This window comes from Miniopterus natalensis, chromosome 2 (genome assembly GCF_054644295.1).
Source record: "Miniopterus natalensis isolate mMinNat1 chromosome 2, mMinNat1.hap1, whole genome shotgun sequence".
Classification (NCBI taxonomy): Eukaryota; Metazoa; Chordata; class Mammalia; order Chiroptera; family Miniopteridae; genus Miniopterus; species Miniopterus natalensis.
The window spans coordinates 127,728,758-127,744,622 of record NC_142082.1 but is presented as its reverse complement, the minus strand read 5'-3'; the positions used below and the strand labels follow the sequence as shown (position 1 = coordinate 127,744,622).

The 15,865-nt window shown below is 37.1% G+C and overlaps 1 protein-coding gene and 1 pseudogene across 1 annotated transcript in view; one reads left to right on the top strand and one right to left on the bottom strand.

The window, feature by feature from the left end:
• RAB3IP (RAB3A interacting protein) overlaps positions 1 to 14,812 on the top strand; it is a 56,843-nt gene extending 42,031 nt beyond the window's left edge. The window contains exons 5-11 of the mRNA XM_087814546.1: positions 2,518 to 2,595; positions 3,957 to 4,160; positions 6,868 to 6,996; positions 8,211 to 8,323; positions 11,346 to 11,445; positions 11,526 to 11,595; positions 14,464 to 14,812. Coding sequence (XP_087670672.1) covers positions 2,518 to 2,595; positions 3,957 to 4,160; positions 6,868 to 6,996; positions 8,211 to 8,323; positions 11,346 to 11,445; positions 11,526 to 11,595; positions 14,464 to 14,546 — 777 coding nt within the window. The 3' untranslated portion in view covers positions 14,547 to 14,812. The remainder of the gene's footprint in view (positions 1 to 2,517; positions 2,596 to 3,956; positions 4,161 to 6,867; positions 6,997 to 8,210; positions 8,324 to 11,345; positions 11,446 to 11,525; positions 11,596 to 14,463) is intronic.
• Positions 2,671 to 3,318, bottom strand: LOC107526600 (NADH dehydrogenase [ubiquinone] 1 beta subcomplex subunit 8, mitochondrial pseudogene; annotated as a pseudogene).
• Positions 14,813 to 15,865: the final 1,053 nt, after the last annotated feature.

The window sequence follows — 15,865 nt, the reverse complement described above, 5'->3', positions numbered from 1 at the left end:
TTTAAGTCATTATACTAAATTTTCAGTTCCATTGTCAGCTGTATGAATGTTTTTCAGAGAATTCTCTGTTGAGTTTCTGTCTTCTCTAATACCAATAAACTGTTTTTGTAAATTAATCAAGTTAGGAGTAACTTGTACTTTGGGGGTAATTGGGTTAAAAATGATCTTTTCAGAGTTTGTAAGTATAAAGATTTGAATGTTTGTATAGCTTAGAGGTCTGCAAACTACTTCCTGCAGGGAACAACTAGTTTATATCTACTTTAGTACAGCCTTGAGCTCAGGTTGTTTTTTATATTTTTAAATGGTTGGGGGGAGGGGGGGCTCAAAAGAATATTTTGTGACATATGAAAACTAGATGAAATTCAAATTTAAGTGCCCATCAATTTTTATGGAAATGGCCACACTCATTTGTTTGTGTATTATTGTCTGTGGCTCTTGCATACTGCAACAGGGGAATTGAGTAGTTGCCACAGAGTGTATGGCTCACAGAGCCAAAACTACTTATTGTCTGGCCCTTACAGAAAAAGTTTGCTGACTCCTGGTATAGATTATACTTCTGTCATTTTCAGCTTCAGAGTGATAAAGTGATAGGAAAATTTTCAACTTTTTTTTGTACCTACCTTTTGATGTCTTTTGTCAATGTGTAAAATCCTATACATTATCTTTTTAGAGACTGCTTCTCCCTCATTCTAGATCTCTTTTTTTTTTTTTTCCTTCTAGGACTCTAATTACATGTATATCTTTTCACTGTGTCCCTTATATCTCAAGGGGAAAAGTTACCCCTAATTCCAGCTGACTTTTCTGGGTTTGCATCTTTCATTGGAACTTGGGCACCAATCCTTCACTATTTCATTTGCTCTCTAGTGCCTTCAAACATATTAAATAAAAATTGTCCAGTTCTTTTAATTGTTCCCTTTGGGAGGTTTGGCCCAACTTGCATAGTCCACTGTTAATGAAAGCAGAGTCCATTTCTAAACATTTAAACAAATACTCTCTCCATAGCATGAGTTACTCTGCATTTATAGTTAAAACATCACTTACCTTGAAGAGTCAGATTAGATATGTTTATTATTTTGAAAATATCTACCAAATAGTTTTATTGACAGCTACTTAATCATTACAGAAAAAAATCAGCAAATCTCAAACATTTGTTATGTTCACAAGAAAAGTGCTCACCTTATTGAATTTGACAGCTCTTAAGGGCTTTGACACAAAATAACCAGCACAGTTGTTCATGAAGATTTTCACAGTTAATCCCATCTCATTATAAAGCACAGATAGTAAAGCTTCTTTTATTTAAACTAACACAGTCTGTGAATTCACCTTCTTGGGCACAAACTGCAATACACTACAGTACTGTAAAATCAAATGAACAAATAGAAGTGCCCCTGTCACACTCAGAGGTGGAGAACTTCCCCTCTTCCACGTTGCCCTGAACAGTTTACAGACCTACTGAGGGTGTCGCTGTCACACCATTTATTAAATCTTTCAAGCTAGTTCCCTCCCTCTCCCCTCCTCACTTTCTCCCTTTTTTCTTTCTCATAAAGTATATGTTCATAGATTCCAGGGGATAGTCTTGAGCACCCTATATACTGTTCCAGTCCATCTTTAATCCTTTATAGGGGTTATTCCATACAGCAGACTAATCTTTTAAAAATACAAGTTCAGTCATATTCCTCTTTCTTAGAAAACGATAAGACTTCATACTGCACTTAGAATAAAATCTAGACTTCTTGCTCAGATATTTTAATTATTAGAACATAACGAGGATGTAAGATCCTTAAGAATGGGGACCTTGTCTTTTTTACTAGTGTATTATGAGCACCTGGAACAGAACCTCATGAAGAGATGGTGTGAATAAATGTTTGGTGAATAAATACTGTATGAATAAAAGGGAATTAAATACCTGGAATTTCATATTTGTGGTACTAAAAAAATTAAGACCCCGTTAAAGGGTAAACTGATTTGTCTTTTTAGATTGCTCTGTACAAAATCATTACACAATAGCTGTGGATTTTTTTTTCATTGAAAGTTCTAAGGCTTCTCAGCTATCATTTCTATAAACTGCAACACTATTGATGTTTTAATATTTTTACTTGTCCCTTCTGTATGTTTTTGCTGTAACTAGTGTGTGTATATGTATATATAGTGATATATATATAGTGATCAAATTATAAAAACCTAACTGCTAGAAGTTGGGTTTAACATATATATATATATATGTGGGTCATATATTTTCTTTCATCACATTCACAGCCCTTTATTCAACTATGGATCAGAGTGATTGACCCCCATCTTGGCTGCCTCAGTGCTAATAGGTACCAAAAAGGGTACCTGTTCCTAATTTCTAATAGTTTGTCTATCTGTTCACAACTGCTATTTCAGTAGTTGACATTGAATATTTATTTTCAGGCTAAATTTTGGTAGTATATTGTTGCTTTGATCACTTACTAAGATGTTTTTGAAAATAAATGCTGAATACTTTGTTTCCAAAATTTGAGATGTTAACTTTTTCAGGAAGCTCATAAGATGGTGAGAGAAGCAAATGTCAAGCAGGCAACAGCAGAAAAACAGCTAAAAGAAGCACAAGGAAAAGTAAGTTTTTTATTGCTTTTAATAGTATAAAACGTAAAGAAATTAGTGATTATATTTTTTATTTTAACCACAGCACTAAGTTTTATTAGGGATTTCATTAAGGTTAAATCTCTGGGATTGAAGGAGTTAATTAGGGAGCACAAAGCCCATGAAGTCTCCCCAGATTTCACAGTGAGCCACCTGCTCAGGCTCTTCGTGGGGTCGCTGCCTTGTTCCAGGCACAGGTCACTGTAAGGATGCTGCTTTGGCCCCATGGGCCGGTAGGAGGGTAAGTCTTCCCTACCCAAGGCGTGAATAGCATGAAGGCTACGAAGCTGAAGAGGTGCTTACACATGAGACTCCAAGAAACGGTCATGGGGGACGTGTCCACGTGGTTCCTGATATACACATCTAGGTCCCAGTGAATGGTTTCACCCCAGTTCAGCCTCAGGTCGGGGTGGTCCCAGACTTATCACAGATCCCTCTCATGCTGCGAGTGGTCACGGAGCTTTGGGTAGATGCCATGCCCCATGCCATCATCTGGGTACCCCTTGTAGTCTTCTACCTGTGTACTGCATATTCTACTTCTTGGCAGCAGCAGCCCATTCTTCTGGGGTCTTGGGATAGGGCCCAGGGCCATGTCCTTGGTAAAGTGGGAGGCTGTCCGTCCACACGGTGACGCCCGTTCTGGGCTGCCCTTTGCAGCCTTCGGACTCCCAGGACCCCCGCCCTGGCCACCACCATCTTGACCTTGTTCCCATTTCCTAGTGATTCTTGTCTTAAAGATACCTTATCAGTTACTGGGTTTGTTCTGATTGTGAAAGTAGTGCTCATTTTAGAAGGTTTGGAAACTATAAAGGAGGAAAGAACCTACTACGTAGATAAAGTTAATAGGGAGCTTTTGGTGTCCATTTATAATAGAACCAGGTGACTCAAAGGCTTGTGAGTCACATGTATTACCAAAAGGATTATATAATTACATTTTAAAGTTAATAGGATTATATAATTACATTTTAAAGTTAATATTTATTTTCTTAATTTACTGAAAAAAGCCACTGAAATGTTATTAGAATTTACTGTTTTAGGAATGAACTACAACGAATCATAAACTATTATATTTTGAAGATTTTGAAAATTCACTTAAACGTTAGACATTTTGATAATTTCTAAAGTTTCACTTGACATTGTGAATAGCAGCTGAATCTAAACCGTGTGGAAACATCAAAAAACTTAGTTCTCCTCCCTTCCCTCCCCCCAGGAAATACAAATTAAACTTACATTTCATCTTTGAAAGGGCAGTATTTTGACAAAATTGCTAACCTTTAGCTGCCTCTGTCATTAACTATATTTAGTATATGTGACCGTGTTGATTTCTTTCCAAGATTGATGTACTTCAAGCTGAAGTAGCTGCATTGAAGACACTTGTACTGTCCAGTTCTCCAACATCACCCACACAAGAGCCTCTGCCAGGTGGAAAGACACCTTTTAAAAAGGGGCACACGAGAAATAAAAGTACAAGCAGTGCTATGAGTGGCAGTCACCAGGACCTCAATGTGATACAGCCATTTGTAAAAGACTGCAAAGAGGTAACTCGTCAAGGACTGTCCCCTCTGACTCTGTTGATACTTATTTATTCTCATCAATGAGGTGTCAGTTATGATTTTTGCCAGCAAAGTTTTTAGCAGTATTAAGATGGGGGAGGCTTAATCTAGAGCTGGCTGCTTTCAGGGACTCTTCAGTTCCATTCTCTACCTGACTGACCTTGGAGTACCTGCTGGAAACTTGGTAAGTTTATTCATCTTGATTTTTCATTTAAGGAGCAAACTGTCATGTTTTGCATAAAGGAGAGTGGATGGTTTTAATGATCTGGCTAGTTCAAATTTATTGCTAGGGTGCTTTAACAAAATAGGAGTGTAAGAGGTGTGTGAAAACAGGGTGATTTCTTGAAGAATAGTATGTTGCTTTTCACATAAATTCTGGGAGAAGTAGAATTAAAATCCTAGAGTTAGTTCAGATAATTTAGCACCAAAAAACAGAACTAATGGAAGCCTTATTATTTTAAAAAATATAAAGATAACTGAGATAATGGGGAACTATATTGAACTGTTTTGAGTAAAAATTGTATAATTGTATTTTACTTAATCATTGCATGTGATGAGAATGCATTTCCAGGGGGATTGAGCAATAATTTATGGAACAGCCCTCTCGTTTTTTCTTAAAAGCTAAGTTTTACATTGTTGAATTCAAGTCCATTAATCTTTAAGAATATGTATGTGCTCATTCAGTTAAATTTTTATGCAGAAGTCAGGACTTTATTAAGCTGAATAACCAAGTTTGTTAAGTATTTTAATTGAATTCTCTTTTGTTTAGTTATTATCAAAAAATGCTGTGAGAGAGAAGTTCAATACTTGGTCACATCTGAATGTAACAAAATATAAAATTCACATTGGTTTTTGTTAAATATTTTGTTAAATATGATTTAAAAAGTGAGAAACTTTTTTTAGTCATAACTTTAATTTATTTGAATTTAAATAGCATTTTTTATTGGTTTGTACAACCTGTATTTTTGCCACAGTTTCTCAGTGTGTGTAATTGTACCTTTTTTCCTGACAGAATTGAAATGTTTTTCACAGGAACATTTTGAAGTTTTGTTTTTAGTTCATGAAATCTCTTAAAGTATGAATAGGCAGCATATAACTTCAAAATAATAACTTTTTGCCTTCCAGCTATATCCTGGTTTTGAATGTTTTGTGAAAAACGTGTCAAAAAGTTTTATTAGACAAAGGAAACATGTAAATTTGACCTGTGTACATCTTAATAAAAGATATAACAATCAAAGAGAAAGTGAAACATAGTCATGTTTCTGTAGGGCATTCAGTCCTGACTTTGGCAACATTTAAAACATGCCTGAGTGACCGACACCCACGTGCATAATGCAAGGATTTGAGAGCAAGTCTCTTAGACGTGAACTTGAGCGTTTACTAGTTTCCTGCTCCGTAACCTTGCGCAACTTACTTTCTCCCTCTAAGCCCTCGTTTCCTTTTCTGTAAAATGGAGATCATACTGTCTATCTTGCATAGCTGTGAGGATTAAATGTTTACGAAATGCTTACTATAGTCCCTGGTAGAGAGTCCATTTTTAATAAATAGTTTAAATCACTGCCTTTAAAGTAAAATCTTTCCTTAGAGCACCACTTACCTGCTGTGGCGTTTATGTCCACTAAAGGGTACATTTTACAAAGAATATTAATTTGAAAATGTAAGTATTACCTATCTGCTAATATTTTTATCCTTTTGCCTTTAGCTTTGATTCAAGGAATTTATGGACTGGGATGAAAAACTTTCACATTGAGACTGCTATTACACACCTTAAAAGAAAGTCTGTAGGAAAGGTTGGGTACAGTCAGCCTTCCGTTGCTTTCCTGTAGACACCTGCACCTCTGACTCAGCTCTCCCAGAGGTCAGGCTGTGTCCGTGTCTCATCTGTAGTGTGCCCAGTGCTTCTGTACAAGGGCGCCTCAGATCAGAGCTGCAGGATGATGCCCGGGGATAGGTACAGCTTTGTGTGCTCACAGGTGGTATTTTTAGGGAGAAAATACTTGGGGAAAATTTGTTAAAAGGGAGGAGGGAAAGAGAGGGACAGCTGGAAGAGTGAATAGGAAGCTGGTGCCATCCTGGATTATTTTTGATAATTCATTTGGTGGTTACAGGGTGTTCTTATCTAAATAAATGTTATATTTTAAGATAGTCAATTTAGGAGGCTTATATGTGCACTGCTTTTAGTCTTGCTGTTTATACAATAAGCACTTTGGAAATTCCTTTGGAAATGCCTTCAGGTAATAGTAGAACAATTTGTATCATTTTGAACCCCAGACTTCTGGTTTCACAATTTAGTTGGTTTCAGTTTATTGAAACACTTTATTTAATTAACTAAGATCCAAATTAATTTTTGATTATTTTCAGAAAAGACTTGTCATCAGTTCTTATATTCAGAACAGTGTACATGTATGTCTGAAGAGGAGCTCCACAAGAATTTTTGGGAGGGATAATGGTAGCATCGTTAAATACCACTGTAGGTGCACTGAAAAGGGCCAATTAGTCATTTGGGAGTTTCGATTTTTTAAAAAGAAAAATTGCTACCAGGTATTACAACTAATCAAGAATAGTTCAATCTATTATTTTAAATGAAGAGTATTTCTTTTTCAGTAATGTTTAAATAGGTTTTGGTTTTATAAAGTAATTTTGTATTTGTATCTTTAAAAAAGTTATTTTGTGCTTTCTTTTGGTTTGTCAGGCTGACTTGTCTCTGTATAATGAATTCAGATCTTGGAAGGATGAGCCCACAATGGACAGAACGTGTCCTTTCTTAGACAAAATCTATCAGGAAGATATTTTTCCATGTTTAACATTCTCAAAAAGTGAGGTAATTAACAAATTTTAAAAATAGGAATGCATTAGAGTTGTTCCTACACCTTTTACTAAATCATGTTATATATTCTAATCTCTCTCACATAAATTGGTGTTGTAAAATGTCATGTTTTATCATTTTTCCTGTTCCATATTAGGACCTTACTTTCTTGGCATTCAGGTGCTGAACATCTTTTCTTACTTGAGCAAAGGATCATTCACGCTGAAGTGTGTTGCACTGGAGTGAAGTATTAACTATGTACCAGGGGTGAGGCTCACTCTTGAGTCTCAGCCCAGGCTTCAGTGTGAGGGAACTTCTACATTCTTGGGTGCTGGGTGGGTTTATCTGTACTTGATAAAAATTTGTATTTAGTTTCTTCACCTTTAAAATGGGAAAAAAATGTCCACCTTGCCTATGTCATAGGGCTGTTAAGAGAATAAAATGAGATGAATTAAGTAGATAAACAAAAACTTTTAAAAATATAAGGCCCTATACACATGTAAGGTCATAATTTTAATTTGTTCTTATGCGTGGAAGGTTTGTGTATAGATATCCTGTCAATCAGTGTGTAAGATAGTTAACCCTAAAAATCATGTTGTCTTTAGAGAATTTACTGGTAATGCACTCGTAAGAAGTTAAGATGAGCAGAAAACCACTTTTGCCACGTAGATGTGTTGTTCCTTGCGGCTCTGTGCCTGCTCAGGTTGGCCATTTAGGATTAGTAATTTTGCCACCGAAGTTGTTTGCCTTTTTCATCTGTTGTTTATTAGTTGCTACCATCTCCATCTGGGCACTTAATATTTGATAATTCTGTTAATTCTTTTGTAGACTCACTCTGGTACACATAAATGCAAGTTGAGAAAATACATAGCTATTATTGGTATATGTTGCTGCCTTATGAATGACCAATATTACAAATATTGCATATATTTAGCAAAATAAAGCATCAGGATATTGTGGGTCAGGTTGAACAGAGACTGGAATTAATGCCTTTAATCCTCTCCCAGATAATGAGAAAAGTTATTTAGCTGTAACTGAATTGCCTTTCATAACAATGTTTGAATTGTAAAAGAATTTAAACCATGATTACATGGTTTCCTTTTTTCTCATTGGCTAAGGCCAAGCTAGTGGAACTTGGGGAAAAACATTTTAAAAATTGGTTTACTGTGGAATACAAATTTGCCATATTTCTGCCAGCATAGTGTCTAATACTTTTTATTTTTTTAAAGTTGGCTTCGGCTGTTTTGGAGGCTGTGGAAAACAATACCCTGAGCATTGAGCCTGTGGGATTACAACCTGTTCGGTTTGTGAAAGCTTCTGCAGTCGAATGTGGAGGGCCAAAGTACGTTCTCAAAACCTTGTCTCCTACAAGATGCTGAGTTTTTACATCTTTTTGTGTTGTATTTATTTAGTTCTTCTAGTTTTAAATGTGATTAAATTTCTTGTCAGCTTTCTATTTAGAGTCTGTGCAGCTCAAGCACAAATCTCCAGACAGTGTGGGATAGAGCATTTCAAATTAGAGTCGAAGGAGAGCCCTTTTAATTACAAATATATATATATATGTTAGGGATCCAGGTAGACCAGGTGTTAGAAACTTTTTCTTTAAACCGCATGTTGTGACCCGTTAGTTAATCATGAAGTCACTCTAGTGGGTCATAAGCAGATTTTTTGTTTGTTATACATGTATGTATAGTTTTGTGTCCTCGGTTTCTGTGTTAAATATTTCATCCCAAGGGTCACCATCAAAATTAGTTTGGGAAGACAGTGATTTAGACCAAGTCTTATCAAGCATGAAAAGAGGTACCAAAAAGACTTAATTGGCCCTCTCCTTTCATACTGTCATAATAAAGGATTCTCACTTTGGTAAATAATCAGTTCTGTCTTCCAAATGTGAGAGATTTGGCAATTATAAATCTTGAGAAGTAGGACTCCTGCATTTCATATCAGGGCAGGTTTTTTTCCATCCAGTCCTAGGAGGAAGAAAGACTGAAATCAAAAGTACCTAAAACCTTTGGCCCTGCTGTTTAAAAAGTGACTTGGAAAGATTTTGAGGAAACTGCTTAATTGGTGGTTTAGAACCAGATGTAGGTGAAAGGTTAAGGTTGGTGGTGTAGGGGCAGGCTGTGTAGCCATCTCAAATGGTGATAAAGAAAAGTTGAATTTATTTAGGAAGAAGGGATGGGCATGTTCCCCTAGTGGGGAGCGCGCACTGGGTCCTTTGTCCTGAGCGTATTTATCTCTTTCTTGCAGGTAGGAATGTTAGGGGAACTCTCAGGGGAGTGTCTCAGGAGAATATTCTTCAGCTTCCAGCTGTGCTCTTTCAGGGTCGTGGTCTCCACTGATTGGTTGGTCCCAGGGCAGGGGGTCTTAGCGTGTCTGGTCCTGAGTCAGCCACTGGGCACCACTTGTCTGATTTTGCTGCTTTTCTGGTCCTGAGTCAGCCACTGGGCACCACTTGTCTGATTTTGCTGCTTTTCTGGTCCTGAGTCAGCCACTGGGCACCACTTGTCTGATTTTGCTGCTTTTCTGGGCCTGCAGCTGAAACACTAGTGAGGCCTAGATGTTATCTTTAGTTAGGAAAGCTCAGGGGGTCTAAACCGCAGGACCAGCTATGTGCTAGGGGAAGATAGATTACCTTGCGGACAAGGCTCTTGTTTTCCCAGTTTCACCCCTTGTAGGCTTCTGGGGCTTCCTGCCTGGGTGAGTTTCTGTCCTTGCTCTACTCATGTCTGTCTGACAATAGGGGACTGGAAAACTGGTAGAAGGCACTAAGTGACTCGTCTGGGTCACTTTGAAGGCAGGGGAGGAAAAGGCTGGTTGAGATTCACTGTAGGTCTGTGTTAAAGCCTGTGTGGGAGTTGTATGATTCTTCCTGTTTCCCATTTATGCAAATTACCTTTCAGTAGGATCACAGTGTTGGTATTTGGGTAATCACTTGTGGAGGGACTTGGTCATGCATTTGCTCTGTGAGCCACATACCCACTTAGAGTTGTGTCCTGTTCTGTACTCCCCCTCCCCCCTCCCTGAGCCACATCTGCAGCACAGTGGCCTCTGAATTTGGGGGAACATATTTACATTCTTAAATTCTAGTCCTTCACAAACACCCAAGTATTTTTATCCTGATCATTAATGCTAGCAGTTTTCATGCTTTTAAGGGCTGTGTTATACCTAATTTTACATATAGCATATAGTTGTTTTTATTGTAAAAATTTTAAATTTGTGCTTGTGTAATATATCACATACATGTGCAAATAACATGGGATATCAGTTAAAGTGGATTTATATAGTATGTTAGTAAAATAATTATATAGATTAAGGTCAGAGAACAGTTTACATAGCTTAAGGATTTTGTGCTTGTGGGAATAGGGCCAGAAGCCCATTTTTTGTTCAGTGCATATTTGGTGGAAAACACTTGAGGGAAGGTACTGTCCTCTTTTATGGAATGTGAAGTGTGGCCCTGAAGGCTGCCATGGACTGGGTTAGGAAGAAAATCCCTAAGTGAATGGCAGGTGCTCTGGGAATTTTGAGGAAGGCAGTCAAGTCAGTCCATTGGTGGTGGTCAGTGTCTGTTCTTGGAGGAAGGGAGATTTGATCCGGGGTGTGAAGCATGGGTGGAATTTGGATAGAAAAAGAACAATACATATGACTGAAAGCCTAGAACCAAGGAAACCGTGTGTTTAGAGGGTGGCGAGTATATGGAGAGGAAGGATGTGACAAATCTAAAGAAAGGAAATTTAGGAGACAGATGTGGGTGGGGATGGGGAGAGACAAAGGAGTTAGAGATGACTGAGCAGAAGAATGATGTGACCTTTTGGGAATTAATCGGAAGGGCTCAGCTTTGGGGAAGATGATAGGTCTGGGTTTAAACAGGTTGACATCCCAAGTGAAAATGGAAGCTAGGATTTGAAATCTTGGAACTGGAGCTGTGAACAGATATTGAGGTGTAGTGTAGCATGTTAACAAAACGTTGAGATTGGAGGCCAGAAGACTTAGCATTGAGTCCCAGCTCAAGTAAAAATACATTGGCTGTGACAGTTTACAGATGGGTTTAAAAATGAGATAAGTTAAACACTTTATTATTTCAGAAATTGATGCTGAAAATCACTTTAGCAGAGCCTTTCAAAATTAGACAAAAGAGTAGACAAACAAGTATAGTCTCTTTCTAGAAGGATAGTGTGTAAATTTATTTTTATCAGTGTGATGGTACTTTTTTTTCTCTTGTGTAAATTATACTTTTGAAAGTTCCAAAGATTTCCAACACTTGTGCCTTAAATTTTTTGATCTTCTCTCCCCCCAAGCTTGCATAGAGGTAGGGGCAAAATGTCTTTAATTTTAGAAAACTAAAATTTATCATTATTTTACAGAAAATGTGCTCTCACTGGCCAGAGTAAGTCCTGTAAACACAGAATTAAATTAGGAGACTCTAGCAACTATTATTATATTTCTCCATTTTGTAGATACAGGGTAAGTAAATCATGAATTTTAATAAAGCTCACTGTTATGAGACATTTGATTATTTATGACATTTTCTCCTTTTGGCCTAGATCACGTCTGTGTGTAACTTTTTTACATACATTCGATATATTCAGCAGGGACTTGTGAAACAGCAGGATGGTGAGTGTTCTTCATTTATTATGAAATGTTTACATAACAGTTCAGTAAAAAGTGTAGGTTACAGTGGTAATGTTCAAATAAACTTTATTATTGGTATATTTATAGAGTCTCTTTTATAGTTCTAATAAAATGTGTGGAGAGTTTGGGAACAAATGTCTCTTTTAAAACATTGTTTTTAATCCTTATATTTGCTTCATTTTACTCTAAATTTTTTTTTTTTAATCCTCACCTGAGGGTATTTTTACCCCCATTGATTTTTAGAGAGAGTGGGAAGGAGGGAGGGAGGGAGGGGAGGAGAGAGAAACATTGATATGAGAGAGACACTTTGATTGGTTTCCTCTGGATTCAACCTGCAACCGATGGACGTGCCCTTGACTGGGGAATCGAGGCCAAGACCCTCAGTCCAAGAGCTGATGCTCTGAGCCAAACCGGCCAGGGCCATTTTACTCTAATTTTGAGTTTTAAGCAGGATCAGTTTTAACTCCTAAGACATATATGATAAACTAGATAACTGTGAGGGGAGTACAAAGCTCATTGAATTTACTCTTTAAGAGATAAAAATGAGCAAGTGCTAGACATGGTCAGATTTATTTTAATTGGTGAAAACCATGAGGAACTAACAATTTTTTTCTGTATTTTCACATTAATAAAGCAGTGTGAATTAATAAAGTAGTCATGAGGATAATTCTGAATGGAATAAAGATTACTGTATTCTAAGACAACAGAAACATGCAGATGATCTGTCCAGGAGAAATTCTTAAATATAGTCTTTCATGGTCAATGATGGTTTTATAACTGAACATCTTAAGTACCAGGCATAAAAACAGATGTGGCCTGACAGCTCCAAGCAGTGCTTCCTGAGTACACATGATTGTTGTAAAACAGAATCACAGACACTGGGCTAGGGGCAAGGCCCTGCCAGTTTTGTATTTGAAGTTGTGGGAAATTTTCCTGTTTATATACTTTTTAGACACTGAACATATTCTTATACTTAAAAACTAAGAAGCCTTCTATCTTTATCAGGTAAACCAGTGAACTTAAGTCTATGGAAAAATTAGTCATGCCCATAAAAACTTAGTTTAGCATTTCTCAAGCTCTGGTATATTGAAAACAGTTATTTATTTAGAATACCACGTAACTAGATTTTAATGCCTAAAAGAATAAAAGTGAAAACTGTCTCTAATTAATGTGGAATTTCAAAAGGCTGTGTAGCATAAAAGTAGTCTTTCAGCTGTACAATGCTTTTTATGACTTTAATAAAATTGAAGTCTTTTTAATCCTGTTGGTGGATAACATGATTTAAGCTGGAGAACAGATGACTTGTGTTATGTTCAAGTGTCAAGCATATTTTTTCTCCTTGTTAAAATGATGTTTTTGTAGGGAAGGCTAAAAGATAATTTACTTTATGTAAATAGAAAGAAAGAATCATGAGCGATGCGATGATGGTAATGAAAGTAATTTCTTCTCTGGTTTCTATCACTCTTCTGCTTCACAGTATTTGATACACATCATATACCGTGTGGGTTTGCAGTAAATAAATATTATTAATGTAAAAATCTGTTTATTGGCCCGGCCGGGCGTGGCTCAGCAGTTGAACATCGACCTAGGATCCAGGCGATTGGGGTTCGATTCCCAGTCGGGGCTCGTGCCCAGGTTGCGGGCTCAATCCCCAGTTGGGGGCGTGCAGGAGAAGGCCGATCGGTGACTCTCTCATCATTAATGTTTCTCTCTCTCTCCCTCTCTCCCCCTCTCTTCTCTCCTCTCTCTGAAATCAATAAAGATATATTAAAAAAAAATTTTTAAAAATCTGTATATTATCTGTGCCTGCAACTAAGTCAAGAGCAAGGTTTTTCAGCCTTTGTACTATTAACATTTTGAGCTGGATAATTCCTTATTGTGGGGGACTATCTGGTACATAGTAGGATGTTTAACAGTATCCCTGAGCTTTACTCACTAGATGCCAGCAATGAAAAAATGTATCTAGACATTGCCAGATGAACCCTTGGGGACAAAATCTCCCCTGGTTGAGAACCACTGATCTAAATCAGTCTAATCTGATCATATGTCAGATTTTATAGTCTGAAATACAGAGTTATCTTTTTTCTACTTACAGAGGGGGCTCCCAAAAATAGAGATAATGGAAATTTACTGGTTATCCTCTACATTTATTTTTATTTCTAATTTGAGCCATATATAAAATTTTCACTATTAGGCACAAAGAATGTTATTGAGTTCTCTAGACTGCCTTGCTTTCCTTTTCACTCTGTTAGTATTAATGAAAAGTGAAACAGCCAAGATGTAGCAAACTAGAGCAAGAAGATCTAGAAGTTAGAGAGTAACTCTTGCATAATTGAGCATTAAGTGTAATTACTTATGAAGGCAGCAGCATTGCCATTTACTCAGGACCCTGAAATGTCTACTTTCTTTGGGGCTAAAGTGTGACAGTCACTGATCTACCTAACAAATAGTTGTAGCAGACTTCTGAGTACTGCTTATTTATTGACAAAACTGGGATATTCATGCCCCGATTGCAGGCTCAATCCCGGGTGGGGGGTGTCCAGGAGGCAGCCGATCTGTGTTTCTCTGTCTCATTGACATTTCTCTCCCCCTCCCCCTCGCCTCTTTCCCTCCCTCTTCCTCCCTTCCTCTCTCTCTAAAAATCAATGAAAATATTAAAAAAAAAACTGGGATGCTCACAAGTGTATGAAGAAGTTTGTGTGAAATAGTGATAGAATGTCTAAGTATTAGGTACGTCAGTAGGAAATGCCAGTCGGCACTTCAGCTAATCTTAAATTTTCAATGAAACAGGTTAAAAATAATTAAGATGGTGTTTTAAGATTTATGTGTCTCTCTTTTCTGTTTGTGTAGTTGACCACATGTTTTGGGAAGTTATGCAGTTGAGGAAAGAGATGTCACTGGCAAAGCTGGGATATTTCAAAGAGGAACTCTGATCCTCTGCCTAGGACCATGCAACAACCTCCCTGATGCCTGGAAAATGGCTGAATATTCATGGTTACATGATATTTATTTCCACGGTGTGGGCCCCAGACTTTTTCCGTCTTGCAAATCACACCAAGAAGTACTGTGATTTCTCTTAAACTGGCCTGTGCTGTGTTTGCTTGTTCTTTAGTTGAACACACTATAAAGAATTACAGGTGTACTAGTGATTGTAATTTATAGTCGCAAAAAAAGCTAAATAAATAAATGTTAGATTGAATGTGTTTTTGCTTTCTCTTCTAGCTCTGACATAGCATGAGGGGTCAGCTGAATGTATTGAATTACAGTTTTCAAACTGCACAGCAGCTTGCGGGAGGCAAGGAAGAAGGTTGAGTGGACAGGATCAGATTCTGTGTCTCCACTAGGATGACTCTGTTTATATATATTAGGATTAAAAACAGGTTTTCTTTAAAGAGACTTCTGCCACTAAAAAGTTTGAAAGTTACTGTTTTAATCATTCTGTTCTTGGTAATCCCTTTATTATGGTGATTAATTAAATATAATAGATAGAGGACAGTCACGTTTTATCCCAGAAATGCATTCTTGAGCATCTTGATGTAACATATCCATACTTTATATATGTTGAGCACTGTAATAGGCATTGAAAGGATATTAAGATAAGGGATTTGATGTATGCTCAGGGAACTTTGCAGGGGGGTGTGGGTTGAAAGAATGGTACATGCGGAGTATACACCGATCATAGAATCACTTGATCTGTAAGTTCCAAATTGTAAAACTGAGAAGCTGTTTTACATGTGGAAAAGCTGTTTGTTAAAATTATTTTTAAAAGGAAAGAGATTCATGGTAGAAGTATAGCAAGTATAAAAAAGCAAAAAGAAGAAATGACAAATCAGTCTCCCCATCTAGAGGAAACTACTGCTAATGTTTTTTAAGAAGAATGGCTTTTCAGCTTTCAGCTACTTCCCACCTGACACACAGTTCTGAAACTAAAAGTAGACTTTCTTTATTTTTCTACACATCTTAATTACCCCAAGGTTTTGTTTATAGGATGTTAATATAATTTGATTGTGTTTGTAGATTAGGTTTGAAAATTTATTTTTATATCATAGTGCTGTGATGAGTATCTTTTTGTATATTCCTTTGAACATTGTTGGGTTATTTTCTTCATGTAGGTGCCTAGAAGTAAGTGTTGGTCAAGCACGGTATATGAGTATTTTAACATTTTTTATCTGGATTGCTCAAATGCCCTCTAGAAAAGTTGAACCAATTTATATTCACAGCAGCAGTGTATGAGAGCTGGTTTTCTGAAGAT